The sequence below is a fragment of the Malus domestica genome, chromosome 05, assembly GCF_042453785.1.
Source record: "Malus domestica chromosome 05, GDT2T_hap1".
NCBI classification, from domain to species: Eukaryota; Viridiplantae; Streptophyta; class Magnoliopsida; order Rosales; family Rosaceae; genus Malus; species Malus domestica.
In genome coordinates, this window is record NC_091665.1 from 9,938,231 (window position 1) to 9,951,658 (window position 13,428).

The following is a 13,428-nucleotide window of genomic DNA, read 5'->3' on the forward strand; positions in this document are numbered from 1 at the left end:
AACTCATTTTCATGCCACCAACTAGGTGATGAAATGTATAACCCGTACTCTCCTTTATGCCACCAACTAGGTGATGAAATGTACAACCCGTACTCTAATATTATTTGGCAACTTACCACTCTTATCACTAATCAGGTGAAGAAAGAACTCATTTTCATGCCACTAACTAGGTGATGAAATGTATAACTCGTACTCTCCTTTATGCCACCAACCAGGTGATGAAATGTGAAGAATGAACTCATCTTCGTGCCACAACCAAGTGATGAAATGTGATGAAAGGTGATGAAGGAACTCACATTCGTACCACCAACCAAGTGATGAAAGCAACCCACCATTCATTCCACCAACTAGAAGACGAGTGGTACAACTTGTACATGTGAACTCCTAGCATTCACAAATAACCAAAAACCCTCAAGCTTTACAACTCAACTAAGGGAGCACTTATGCCTAACAAGAGTTATAGTCACCAACAAAGTCTTATTGCAAGCCAACAACGGCTTTAGTGCATGGTATACGAAGATCAAGCTCTTCAGCCCTCTTGCATCTGTTTCAGACATTTCTTCTCTGTAACAATGCAAACACTACAACTCATAGAAAGCTTCACACACTCTTGATCAAGACTGTTCGAAGCAAATTCAATTTATATGGTTCATCGAAACCTTCGACTACTACAAGGTGTGGCTTGCATCACAATCTCTTGCTCAACAGTGTGGAAGAAAAATTTGTATATGTTGTCTCTCCCACATTTTCAAATTTCTAGTTTTCCCAAAAAAAAAAAAAATTAGGAAATTCAACAGAGCTTCATCAATGGAGGGCAACCACAACTCTCAAAAGCTTCACACACTCTTGATCAAGATAGTGTGAAGCAAAACCAATTTATGGTGGAAATCAAAAGCTTCATCAATGGAGGATAACCATAAATCTCAAAAGCTTCACACACTCTTGATCAAGATAGTGTGAAGCAAAACCAATTTATGGTGTCAACAAAAGCTTCACACACTCTTGATCAAGATAATGTGAAGCAAAACCAATTTATGGTGGAAATCAAAAGCTTCATCAATGAAAGACAACCACAAATCTCAAACGCTTCACACACTCTTGATCAAGACAGTGTGAAGCAAAACCAATTTATGGTGCCAACAAGAGCTTCATCAAAAAAGTTCAACCACAATTCTCAAAAGCTTCACACACTCTTGATCAAGACAGTGTGAAGCAAAACCAATTTATGGTGCCAACAAAAGCTTCATCAATGGAGGGCAACTACAATTCTCAAAAGTTTCACACACTCTTGATCAAGACAATGTGAAGCAAAACCAATTTATGGTGCCAACAAGAGCTTCATCAAAGGAGTTCAACCACAATTCTTAAAAGCTTCACACACTCTTAATCAAGACAGTGTGAAGCAAAACCAATTTATGGTGCCAACAAAAGCTTCAACAAATGAGTTCAACGACAATTCTCAAAAGCTTCACACACTCTTGATCAAGACAGTGTGAAGTAAAACCAATTTATGGTGCTAACAAAAGCTTCATCAATGGAGGGCAACTACAATTCTCAAAAGCTTCACACACTTTTGATCAAGACAGTGTGAATCAAAACCAATTTATGATGCCAACAAAAGCTTCAACACCAAAGCTTCACCTACAAAGTTTCAACACAAAAGCTTCACTTATAAAGCTTCACCTACAAAGCTTCAGCACCAAAGCTTCACCTATAAAGCTTCAACTCCAAAGCTTTACCTACAAAAGTTCAACTCCAAAGCTTCACCTACAAAGCTTCAACACAAAAGCTTCACTTACAAAGCTTCAACTTCAAAGTTTCACCTACAAAAGCTTCAACTCCAAAGCTTCACCTACAAAGCTTCAACACAAAATCTTCACCTACAAAGTTTCAACACAAAAGCTTCACCTACAAAGCTTCAACACAAAGGCTTCACCTACAAAGCTAAAACACAAAAGCTTCAACACTAAAACTTCACCTACAAAGCTTCAACTCCAAAGCTTCACCTACAAAAGCTTCAACTCCAAAGCTTCACCTACAAAGCTTCAACTCCAAACTACAAAGCTTCAACACAAAAGCTTCACCTACAAAGCTTCAACACAAAAGCTTTACCTACAAAGCTTCAACTCCAAAGCTTCACCTACAAAGCTTCAACACAGAAGCTTCACCTACAAAGCTTCAACTCCAAAGCTTCACCTACAAAAGCTTCAACTCCAAAGCTTCACCTACAAAGTTTTAACACAAAAGCTTCACCTACAAAGCTTCAACTACAAATGCCAAAAGCTTCACACACTCTTGATCAAGATAGTGTGAAGCAAAATCAATTCATGGTACCCAACAAAGCTTCAACCTCAAAGCTTCATACCTGCAAGACAAGGAGAAAGAGAGCAATCAGTCAGCACTTGGAATCAAGCTTCCAGTCAGGAACTGACTGCCTGGAACCCTTTGCCTAATTACTTACCTGGCATTACTCTCAAGTACTCATTTTCAACATCTTGTGCTTCCAGAGAAGATACCACATCTACCTGAGGAACAGATGGGGCAAGTGAGAATGATACAAGGAAGCATGTGGAAACAAGCGCAACAGAACACGTGCCGATTTATCTATTGCTTTGTCAACAAAAAAAATATCCCATATCATTAAGGTCGAACGCACTCTTGATTTAATTGACTTGTTTTGACCCTCAAATTCTTGAGTTGGCCTTATACTCTGGAAGAAACCAGAAAACCCTTCAGCCCAATTCAAGAATAAGCCTGTGGAAAGTTACTTCTTCAAAAGCAAACGTATCTCATATCATCTCTTCTTCATGTCCTTGTCTTTGTCCTTGTTGATGTTTACAAAACAAGGAGAATGAGAACAATCAGCCGGAACACGAGATCAAACTTTCGATCTGAGACTGACTGCTTGGAACTCTGATTGTTTACTATGTATGTCACCTCTTTCGGCATATCTCCTCGCTTAGATACTTGGGGGACTCCTACTATAGGGTTTGTATCGCACTTGACCAAGCTCGAAACTACAAGTAAGATTCAAATGAAAATGATACATTACCTTGTGCATCTCTATCAGTTAAAGATACCACCCCTAGATGGAGGAAAACTACTTTCAGAGAAGATGCCACATCTACTTATGAGACAAATAAGGTAAGTGAAAACGATACCACACTTTGATACTAAGAAGTTTCGTAATTACTCAAAGGCTTGGATCTTGCAAGTCCTCAACCGAGGAGCTTCCCTCACTCAGGAACTTAGGGGAGCACTGTTTGTACCATACTTAACCAATCCCGAAACTTTCAAGCACCAGTCAATGTTATACTGTCAAGGACCCAGAAGAGTTTCCTTCCAACCAAGAGGCCAATCACAGCGCAACATGTGTCAACACCAAGAGGCCAATCACAGGGAAACACATGTCAACATCAAAGGCCAATCACAGCATGACACGTGTCAAGGCCAGAACAAAGCTAGAAACTCTCTTCTATAAAGGGAGATCATTCTCCCACAATAATGCCTAATGTCATTTGTACTAAATCATTCACTAGTACTCATTAAAGGAGAGCTTGAACCTATGTACTTGTGTAAACCCTTCACAATTAATGAGAACTCTTCTACTCCATGGACGTAGCCAATCTGGTGAACCACGTACATCTTGTGTTTGCTTCCTTATCTCTATCCATTTACATACTTATCCACACTAGTGACCGGAGCAATCTAGCGAAGGTCACAAACTTGACACTTTCTGTTGTACCAAAGTCCTCACTGATTTTGTGCATCAACACACATCTTCTTTCTTACTAGCTTAGCTATCTAGTCAAGCTTGCGCGCGAATTTCCAGCAAGTTGGGCACGCAAATTAAGACTTGCCCACATGGGCTGACTGACAACTTTTTGTTGGTTACCAACTTTTAGTCGTGGATCTACCCAAATTGCTTTGTGGTGTGACACATGTTCTTTGTCCTTACTAGCTGAAATGAAACATCCTTTTTGTATATATCTTTGGCCAAGTTTTCACTTCTTCCTTAGGGGTTTTTAGATTATATTGTTTAGAGAGAAAAGTTAGAGAGAGACAGAGCATTTATGCTTTCACCTTCTTCCTCCTTTTCATTTATGAACCCTAATTGACAAACTATTTTTTCATGCATTAAACACCCAATCATTGAAGCATTGTTTTTGTGGTTTTGTATTAAATTTGTGGTCAAGTGTTCCTAGTTTCAAATTTTTAAAATTGACCTATTTTAGGATTCTTGTTAGGTTCTTCCTTCAACAGTTTCACTAGAGAAACTGACTGGACATTTGAATCCAGATTTGCATATCATTGACATATCATCTTATGCATAGTTCATGTGTTGGTCTCAGTGCCACAATGTGAAGAGTTCAGGAGGAGCTGCCATCTTGTGAAGACTGGAGACAATACATTTTTGGTGCCACAAGGTGAAGAGCTCATGAGGATCTGCCATTCGTGAAGACCGAAGGAATCCATCTTGTGTGAGATAAGGTTGCATAAAGGTAAAGCTTCTCCGTAGACTAGGTCTAGGAATTGAGCTTTGCGTGGTACTTTGTAAAAACCTTGCTTATACTAGTCAATTAGACTTAGTGGAGAGTCCCCGGTTTTTTAACCCAAATATGGGTTTTTCCGGCCGAAACATCTTGTGTTCAAAGTTATTTATATTGTCACATATCTCACATAATATACATGCTACATGTATAACTTGAATATTTAATTAGTATATGCTCACAATCATGCTCGCTTGATATATTAAAAACTTTGAATGAACTGAGGCCTTGCAGACTAGGATAGCTTTTGGTATTTGAAATTGGTTATTGAATCTTTGATTTATTGACTAACCAATCTATCTTAGTTGACTAGCAAGCTTGACTAATCAGTCTGGTAGATTATAATTTTTATATACAGGATATTCCACCTAGTACCAATTTCATATGGTTCATAACATAATTTTAATTTAGAATGTAGCATATGTATGGTACATAATGTTTTTATTATTGGTACTTACTGGACTGATGAAACGTTATACAATGTAAGTTAAATGTGTCTTATTTGGTAGGTCTTTTAGCATTATGTTAATTTAGAAGGTATAAATCATTTAGTACATAATGTGCACATCACTCCAAGTAAAAACATGCTAAACTTTCGACAATAGTTGGATATTGGATGAGCTTATATAATAATAAAAAAAAAATTAAAAAAAAAACCCTAAATCTAAAGTTAAAGTTGATGTATGCCAAAGTTCACAACGTACCCAAAGTGAAACCTATTCTTCTATATCAAAACCTACCAAAGAAAATATATAATAACATAATGATTTATTACCAAAAACAAATACATGATTAAAATATAGTTCAAATATCCCACCATAGTCAGCACATTAATCCAACTCTAGCAAAAAAATTTACAAAAAAATGATAGAGACATGACTGATTAATCAATAGGGTGTTGAGCAAGTCTTCATAAACCTTGCACGCCTAAGTAACAGGCAGGCAGCATCCAATGCTTATTGGGATATTTCATCAAACATGTGTCGGGCAACGTTCAAAACTTCAAGAAGTTGGCACAACTCCTTAGGTGTAGATCCGTCATTGTTATAACTTATCAACAAAAAATAAACTATCAGCGTTTACATTACTGGTACAAACCTGAAGCTAAAAACCATTTAACTTACCAGCAGAAACCAAAAGGTTGAAGCAATAGAGAATCTGGATAAAGCCTGCACAATGTACTAGCCTCAAGCCGCCAGAAACAGAGAGTAAATTAGCAGAATAATATATGTTTAATGGATTAATTTCTATTTACTACCTTGAAGTTTCGTGGTTTTCAACATTTAGTGTTGGATATAAGTCAACAATCTGTGATAATTTATATATGCTAATAAATAATAAATGCAATAGGAATTAACAGAATATAAACTAGAATACGAATTATAAAAACAGACAACTTGAAGATCGAGGCTTGCGTACCGCAATGTCCTTGAAACAGAAATTTCGCCCCTACTCAGTGCTTGTAGTTCTACGGACGTCTGCTTCACCAGGATTCAACGATCTAAGTCAGAAATTCCAGCACCGGAAAATTGACTTCTGGCGAATTTTAATGTGGTTCTCTCAGAAAGGATGTTTATGATTGCAGGAGAAGATTTATGATTTTTCTGTATCTTAAATGCCATGCAGATGGATATATATATAATGTGATTATACCTGTTCGCAACAGGTATGAGGAAGGGATGCATCTGTTGGGAGACATCTGCTAAAAAGGGTGTTTTTGTTTCTGCGTTTTCACACTTCAGACTTCATCTGAAAAGATGAGTCTATTGGTAAAAATAATTAATTAATTAATTTAAATTCGAAATTAAAAATAATTAATTAATTCCAAAAATAATTAATTAATTAATTTAAATTCGAAATTAAAAATAATTAATTAATTCCAAAAATAATTAATTAATTTAATTAGGTAAAAATAATTAATTAATTAATTTAAATTCGAAATTAAAAATAATTAATTAATTCCGAAAATAAATAATTAATTTAATTATTAGAGCCCAAGAGCATCTTTTGACAATTAAATATATATTAAATATATATTAATTATATATTAATTATCAATTAATTAGTACACCCTAATTAATTATATATTAATTACCAATTAATTAGTACACCCCAAAGCCCAACCCCAAAGGTGAGCCCAATTTTAGTCTCCAGGCCTATTACTCCAATCACTTTCTATAAAGGACAAAGCCTTATAAAATGATAAAATCTTTTGGGAATGGCTAATGTGGGACAAAGAAATTTCTACTCAAACTACTCAAATTTCCAACATTTTGTACATGAAGTTTTTTTCATCCCAGAGTCATACCTCAAGTCTTTTTTTTGGGACAGTTTCATACATCCGTTAAGTTTTCTATCAGAACCTCTGTTAACTGATGACATGGCGCCCACTTGGATAATAACTGAACGCCACATGTCAATATGGGCCACGTGGAAATTAAAAAATATTTAAAATTTTAAATTTAAATTTAAAATACATAAAAAAAATACTAAAAAAAAACCTACCCGTCTCTTACCTTAAACCCTAAAAAAAACCTACCCGTCTTTTACCCCACCCCCCTCCCATCTCTCTCTGCAACCCGCAAGACCCTCCATTTTCACCTCTGCAAACTACACCAGCCTCCCTTCTCTCCTTTGCAAGCATAGTCTAGTCTCGCCTACAGCTTCTCCTCGTACACCTTCCGCTCGTTGGGGAAGAAGATCCTGTAGTTTCTCTCCGATGTGGGACCAAATTTCTTGTCCTCGTTGAATAGAGCGAAGAGGTAGACAGGTCAGATCTACTTTGGGCCTAAAGGGGGTCCCCCCGCCGGTTAATACCCGACAGATGAGGAACTTGGTGGTGTTGTGGGTGTCAACGAAAACCTCATTGTCGATGCAAATAGCTTCGATCTGGGTGTTGGGGTGGTAAGCGACGACGTTTCGCTGGACCCAGTTGGCAGCAAAAGACTGAGACTTGGCGGTGGAGGAGAACGGTCGACGGTGACCTTGATGTTGGATCCAGCTAGGGCCTGGAGCACGGCCGGGTCGAAGTCGAAGACCTTGACCCGCTCCAAGCCTTGGGACTTCAGAAGCTGGTGCGATTGGCAGAGATGAAAATGGAGGGTCTTCCCCTAACCCAGATCCCACCCTCCCTCTCTCTCATTCCTATTCGCACACTAAAGGTCGTGGGTTGAGGCTAGAATTTGTAGGAGGCTGAAGTGTGGATCTAGGAGTCGCGGGTCTGCAAAAGAGGTGCAGTTGTTGTTCGATTTTAAAATGGTGAGAAAGACGAGATGCTGAAGGTTGCGGGTTGGTAGTTGCAAGTGTTGGGATTGCGACGAAGCTGTGAGTTGCTCGAGGGTTTGTTTATTTGACTTTGCAGAATGAGGATTCTTGAGGACTGGGTTCCTCAAATTTCTTAACCATGTCGTGACCTTTGGGGGACTACAGAACCTCGAAGGAGAGACAACCATGTTTTGCAGTCATGGCTTCAACATTCTGGGTTATTTGATTTATTGCTACCGCTGTTGGGTTGTTGCTAAGACGTCGGCGCTGCAAGCTCGCCTGAGGGATCCCTCTGAAACTGTAGGCCATCCCCAACCCAGATCCCACCTTCTCTCTCTCTCATCCCTATCTACATTACGCGGCGCAGATCTGCCGAAACCCTAAGACTTCCAGTTCAAATCTTTGACTCTGAGCAAAGAAGAAACTGAGCTCAAAGCCATGGACTTTTTTTTTTTTTTTGTGTTTTTGTATTTTTTTTTAATATTGAAGTGGGCTCATATTGACACATGGCGCTCAGTTATTGTCCACGTGAGTGCCATGTCATTACTTAACAGAAGTTCTAACAGAAAACTTAATAGATGTATGAAACTGTCCCAAAATTAAGACTTGAGGTATGACTTTGGGATGAAAAAAACTTTATGTACCAAATGTTGAAAACCACGAAACTTCAGGTTAGTAAATAGAGATTAACCCATGTTTAATTATCTCACACAATAACAAGATAACATTGTGAAAACAAATGGGAGATCACAAAACTCAAACGTGGAAGAAAAAAAATCCAAAAACTGGTAACAAACCAGAAACTACTTCCTAAAAATGGGGTCACTTAAAAAGTAATATCCACCTAAAAGGACATATTCAAAATTCAGTAATTAGACCATTCTTGTAGATGTAACATCACACGTCGTCCAGGGAAGTGGATCCTCTAAACCTTATATGTATATTTTCATCTTTACCTAGCACGAGGTTTTTTGGAAGTTCACTGGCTTCAGGTTCCATCGGAACTCCGAAGTTAAGCGAGTCCGTGCGAAAGCAATCCCAAGATGGGTGACCCACTGGGAAGTTCTCGTGTGAGTTCCCATAAACAAAATCGTGAGGGCGTGGTCGGGGCCTAAAGTGGACAATATCGTGTTACGGCGGAGTCGAGCCCAGGATGTGGTAGGGGCCTGGGCCGGGATGCGACAATTTGGTATCAGAATCAATCACGAATAAAACAATGTGTTCATACACACAAGTGAGTAGGCAAATGATGGTATTAAATATAAAAGTTAGGTGATGAACCTACCAATCACGAATAAAACAATTTAATTTCAATAATATTAAGAGGTATTCATCAATTCCCCCCTGAACTTGTGACTATTGGCCAATTTCCCCCCTCAACTTTAATTTTGGCCAATTTCCCCCCTCAACTCTCATAATTAGTCAATTTCCCCCCTCAACTTTAATTTGGCCAATTTCCCCCCTCAACTCTCATAATTAGTCAATTTGCACCCTACTATTAATTTTTTAATTTGATCATAATTAAACAAGTGTGTGTAAGAAACTAAATAAGATGTATGTTAATCATTTTCCTATGTCTTTATCCTATTACAAATAGATTAAAATTTAGAATTTTACAATTTATCATAGATAGTATTATTAGTCATAATAAATCAGTATGGAGTAATTTTATTTGATTTTTTACTATACAAAATTGATAACGAAAATGATTGACATTTTTGTATGTGAATACAATTTTCTTTATAAAAGTGAAAGCTAAGTTCAAGTAAATTGCGGAGAATCGAGGTTTAGTGCAAAAATGGCTAGTCAATTCATAATTTTCAACTCCTTATTAAGAATAACTCATTTTATTGAAATAGGTCTGATCCATGAGTTTAGGGTTATTATTTCTTCTTCTACATGCTTTAAACCCGATTCATAACTTTTTCTTATAATCAACCCATATCACATACTAATTATATTATGTTTTTGTACATTTTACCTATATTATGCAGGTGAGTTTATGTTAATTTTAGTACTTTGTTGGAAGTTATTAGAAAGATTGAAAGAAAAAAAAATAGATGGAAAATTAAAAAAAATTAACAATAGGGTGCAAATTGACTAATTATGAGAGTTGAGGGGAGAAATTGGCCAAAATTAAAGTTGAGAGGGGAAATTGGCCAATAGTCACAAGTTCAAGGGGGGAATTGATGAATACCTCTAATATTAAATATAAAAGTTGATCTTCAATATAGGGCATTCACACTCCTTTTACAATAAATAAAAAATTTAATTTCAATGATTGGCTCTAAACCATGAAAAATAAATAAATAAATAAACATGAAAACCACATGTCTACTTTCATAAATTGTAGTGGAAGAAATTAATTTCAAGTGAAAATTGAAGGGTCGCCACCACAAGAATCGTTTTCCATAAATAGTAATGAAACCAAAGAAAAAGAAAACACAAAAACTAAACTGTCATACACATCAACGTAACGTGTACGGAGTACCACCTGCCCACTACCTATATACGATGACTCGATTTTCTCCTCCCTCCCTCCCTCACCCCCTTTGTATTTTGCCTGTCTCCGAGGAAACCAGAAAAACAATGGCTTTCTGCAGGAGGAAGGACGGATGAGTATATGAGAAGAAGTGGGAATACAGTATGCGAACGCTTTGTGATGTGTGCGAGAGCGCCGCTGCCATCCTCTTCTGTGCCGCCGACGAGGCCGCCCTTTGCCGTTCCTGTGACGAAAAGGTTCTTCATTTCTTCTTTCCCTTTGCTTTTATTTATGCAAACATTGACTTTTAGTTATATGATCCTTCCAATGATTTTAGCACGAACATTTGCAAGTTTTTGGGAAATTGAATTTTGTGGGTCTGTTTTCTGATTGTTAGTCTTGATTTTGGTTATTGCAAGCTAATTCACTGGTGGTTTTTTTTTTTAGTACAAACAATACTCTACATTAAGGGGGAGCGGGGGGGGGGATTAAGCATGATTGCTTACTGCTTGAACTTGTTTGGCGAGTATACGAGGTTTTGTATCAAACTATGAGTACCCAGATGATGTGGAAGTCATACTATACAATTTGGAATTGTGAAAGTGAGATTGGTAAATTTAATCAACAGTTCACATTAGTGATGAATTTTGAGATGTTTGGTTAGAGAAGTGATTGGCGATGGGTTGCTATCTGAATGTAGCGTGGTTCGAAAATCATGCGTTATACACAAGTCTGACGTTTGCTTCGTAATTTTGAAGTCTTTCTGCCATTTATGTGTATGGAAATCATGACTACCGAAGATGTTTGAATTCTTAGTCTTTTCTTTGCTTTGCATAGCTCTCCTTTCAAATTGTAGTAGAAGCATGATTTTGTTCTTCTGTGTTGGAATTGCAGGTCCATCTGTGTAATAGACTTGCCAATAGACATGTACGGGTTGGGCTAGCCACACCCAGTGACATTCCTTGCTGTGATATTTGCGAAAATGCACCTGGTATGCTAGACTTCAATGTTTTAAACTTTTAGTTTTTGTGAGCTATGTTAAACTTATGTAGAAGAATTTTCAAGACTTATTTTCCCTTGGAAAACATACATGTAGCGTTCTTTTACTGTGAGGTAGATGGTAGTTCTCTTTGCCTGCAGTGTGATATGATTGTACATGTCGGTGGGAAAAGAACCCATGGGAGGTATCTCCTCTTCAGGCAGAGAGTTGAGGTTTGTGTCTCTCTACTGGAGGGTTTGGGTTAAGGTTATGTATATAGGCCTCCAGGGCTTAATTTCTTTTCTCTCTTGGGGCGTTTCTCTATAGTTTCCAGGGAATAAGCTTGGCCGTTCAGAGGAACTAGGACTTCAACCACTTGACCAAAAGAAGGTACGAAGGGACGAAAATCAGCTGCCCGATGTAAAACCAAAAGAGAATGAACATAATCACAATATCTCTCCAACTGCAGTCCTAGAAAACAATATTGACGGTGACTACAAGATAGACAATACATTGATTGATCTTAATACCAGGCCCCAAAGAATACGCAGGCAAGCTTCAAAACCAGGTAAAAATATATTTCCTCATGTTGATTTTACTATCTGGTTGGGTTCTTTAATAAGGCATTCTTGTCTTCTTATTAACAAGGGATTCTTTGTCTTCTAAACGTGCAAATTATTGACATGCAGTTTGAAAGTTGTGAACTCTAGTTCTCTCCCTTTTATTCTTCTCAAAAAAAAATTATTTGTACATTATAAGCATTTTGAGTAATCAAAACAACATTTATCTTGCCTTCATATTTAGGAACAAGGTGTGGGTGTTCTATATGGCTTGAATGACGAATCTGTAAGTGTCGTTCCAGTTGGATCCTTCAAAAAATAGCCTGAAAAGTGAGAAAGGTACAATTTGCGTATCATATTATCCTCATCCATTTTTTTTATGTTTTCAAGATTTTCTTGTACGAAGTTAAATTGCTGCTTATAGCTCAGGAAAAATCTCTAGCATTGACTTTGATGTGTTTAAATTCAGAAATGAAAAGGATTGTTCAAATCAATGGTTTGCATGCACATGCTTATGTAAAATACATGGGAATCTGCATTGGATTTTTTCTTTCAAAATGCTAGAAAATGAGTGAAACTTTTCTCATATTGGGTCACTAACAAGGAGGGATATTTTGATACCAGTCCCAAAGAACGTATTTGGTTTTGAGCAACTTTAATTGCTAGCAGAAAACGATACAATTAAGGCTTACAAAGCCGCAATTTCTTCTTGGTAATCTATTTCTTTCCCCAAGAACTTGGATGGTAAGTTTGAACTGAGACGGATGGTTGACATTACAAAGAAATTGCACCTGTTGTGCATTTGTGGGAAGGGCATCTTCTCCCTCCACTTTGCTTATTAGCCTTACTATCTTTAAAGGTTTGCTAGAAATAAAGAGGTGGAGATTATATTGGCTTCCCATTATACTGTGTACTCGATCGAAGAAAAGATAAGTCGGGAGAAAGTTAATAACTCTGTTTATCAAATAACACATAGATGCTGATATTTTTCGGTTCTTGTTTTGAAATGGGTCGAGTGTAGATATAAACAACTTGTTTAAGATCCCCAACTATTTGTATTTCTGTTTTCTGTCTGATCACGTTTTTTATCTAATGAGATTATCTCTGTTCTTTGTCATCGTCGTCCAATAAATTTGCAAACCCTTCTCTTCCTCTACATTGTGGCTGCAGATGTTGTGGACAAACTACCGTTGCACAATCTTGGTTGACGACTTACGCACTTGTATTCTAATTTGTACCTTTCTTCTGTTTTCTTTGGATCAGCATCAGTCTGTCACGTTACTCATGCAAAGTAGATTAGATGAAAACTCTTTTGAGTTTGTATTATCACAAGCAATGTGTTTAGCTTGAAAGAGAGATAAGTGAGAGTCATTAGTACAGTTTGTTCAAAGTTAAGTTATCGAAGTACAATGCCGCTGTTGACATTCCTCTTACTTGCACTTCGATGACATTTTTATCAAATCTTAGAAAGGAAATGTGAACTAGTTTCAATTGAAGTTGAATGCTTCCCCAAAAACTCATGTGATTTGGCTTTTAAATGAGAACTTAATCAGGATTACTTATATAGTTTCTGTGTATGCACAAAGGCGATCC

At 37.2% G+C, this 13,428-nt stretch overlaps 1 protein-coding gene across 2 annotated transcripts; it reads left to right on the forward strand.

The window, feature by feature from the left end:
* Nucleotides 1-10,243: 10,243 nt before the first annotated feature.
* Nucleotides 10,244-13,397, forward strand: LOC114823199 (B-box zinc finger protein 19-like). Of its 2 annotated transcripts, none has more exons than XM_070823010.1 (6): nucleotides 10,244-10,553; nucleotides 11,191-11,287; nucleotides 11,393-11,508; nucleotides 11,603-11,843; nucleotides 12,080-12,174; nucleotides 13,006-13,397. In XM_070823010.1, exons 1-5 carry the CDS (start codon nucleotides 10,461-10,463, stop codon nucleotides 12,112-12,114), a joined length of 582 nt encoding a protein of 193 aa, XP_070679111.1. In that variant the 5' UTR covers nucleotides 10,244-10,460; the 3' UTR covers nucleotides 12,115-12,174; nucleotides 13,006-13,397. The 2 variants fall into 2 exon arrangements, with proteins under 2 accessions (XP_070679111.1, XP_070679112.1); XM_070823011.1 differs by having other exon boundaries at nucleotides 11,414-11,508.
* Nucleotides 13,398-13,428: the final 31 nt, after the last annotated feature.

What these genes read in the sequence shown, in the direction of transcription:
- LOC114823199 (XM_070823010.1), top strand. Translation starts at nt 10,461, where the DNA reads ATGCGAACGCTTTGTGATGTGTGCGAGAGCGCCGCTGCCATCCTCTTC. An exon ending in GCCGTTCCTGTGACGAAAAG is followed by an intron (nt 10,554 to 11,190) that starts GTTCTTCATTTC and finishes TTGGAATTGCAG; the next exon opens with GTCCATCTGTGTAATAGACT. An exon ending in CAGGCAAGCTTCAAAACCAG is followed by an intron (nt 11,844 to 12,079) that starts GTAAAAATATAT and finishes CTTCATATTTAG; the next exon opens with GAACAAGGTGTGGGTGTTCT.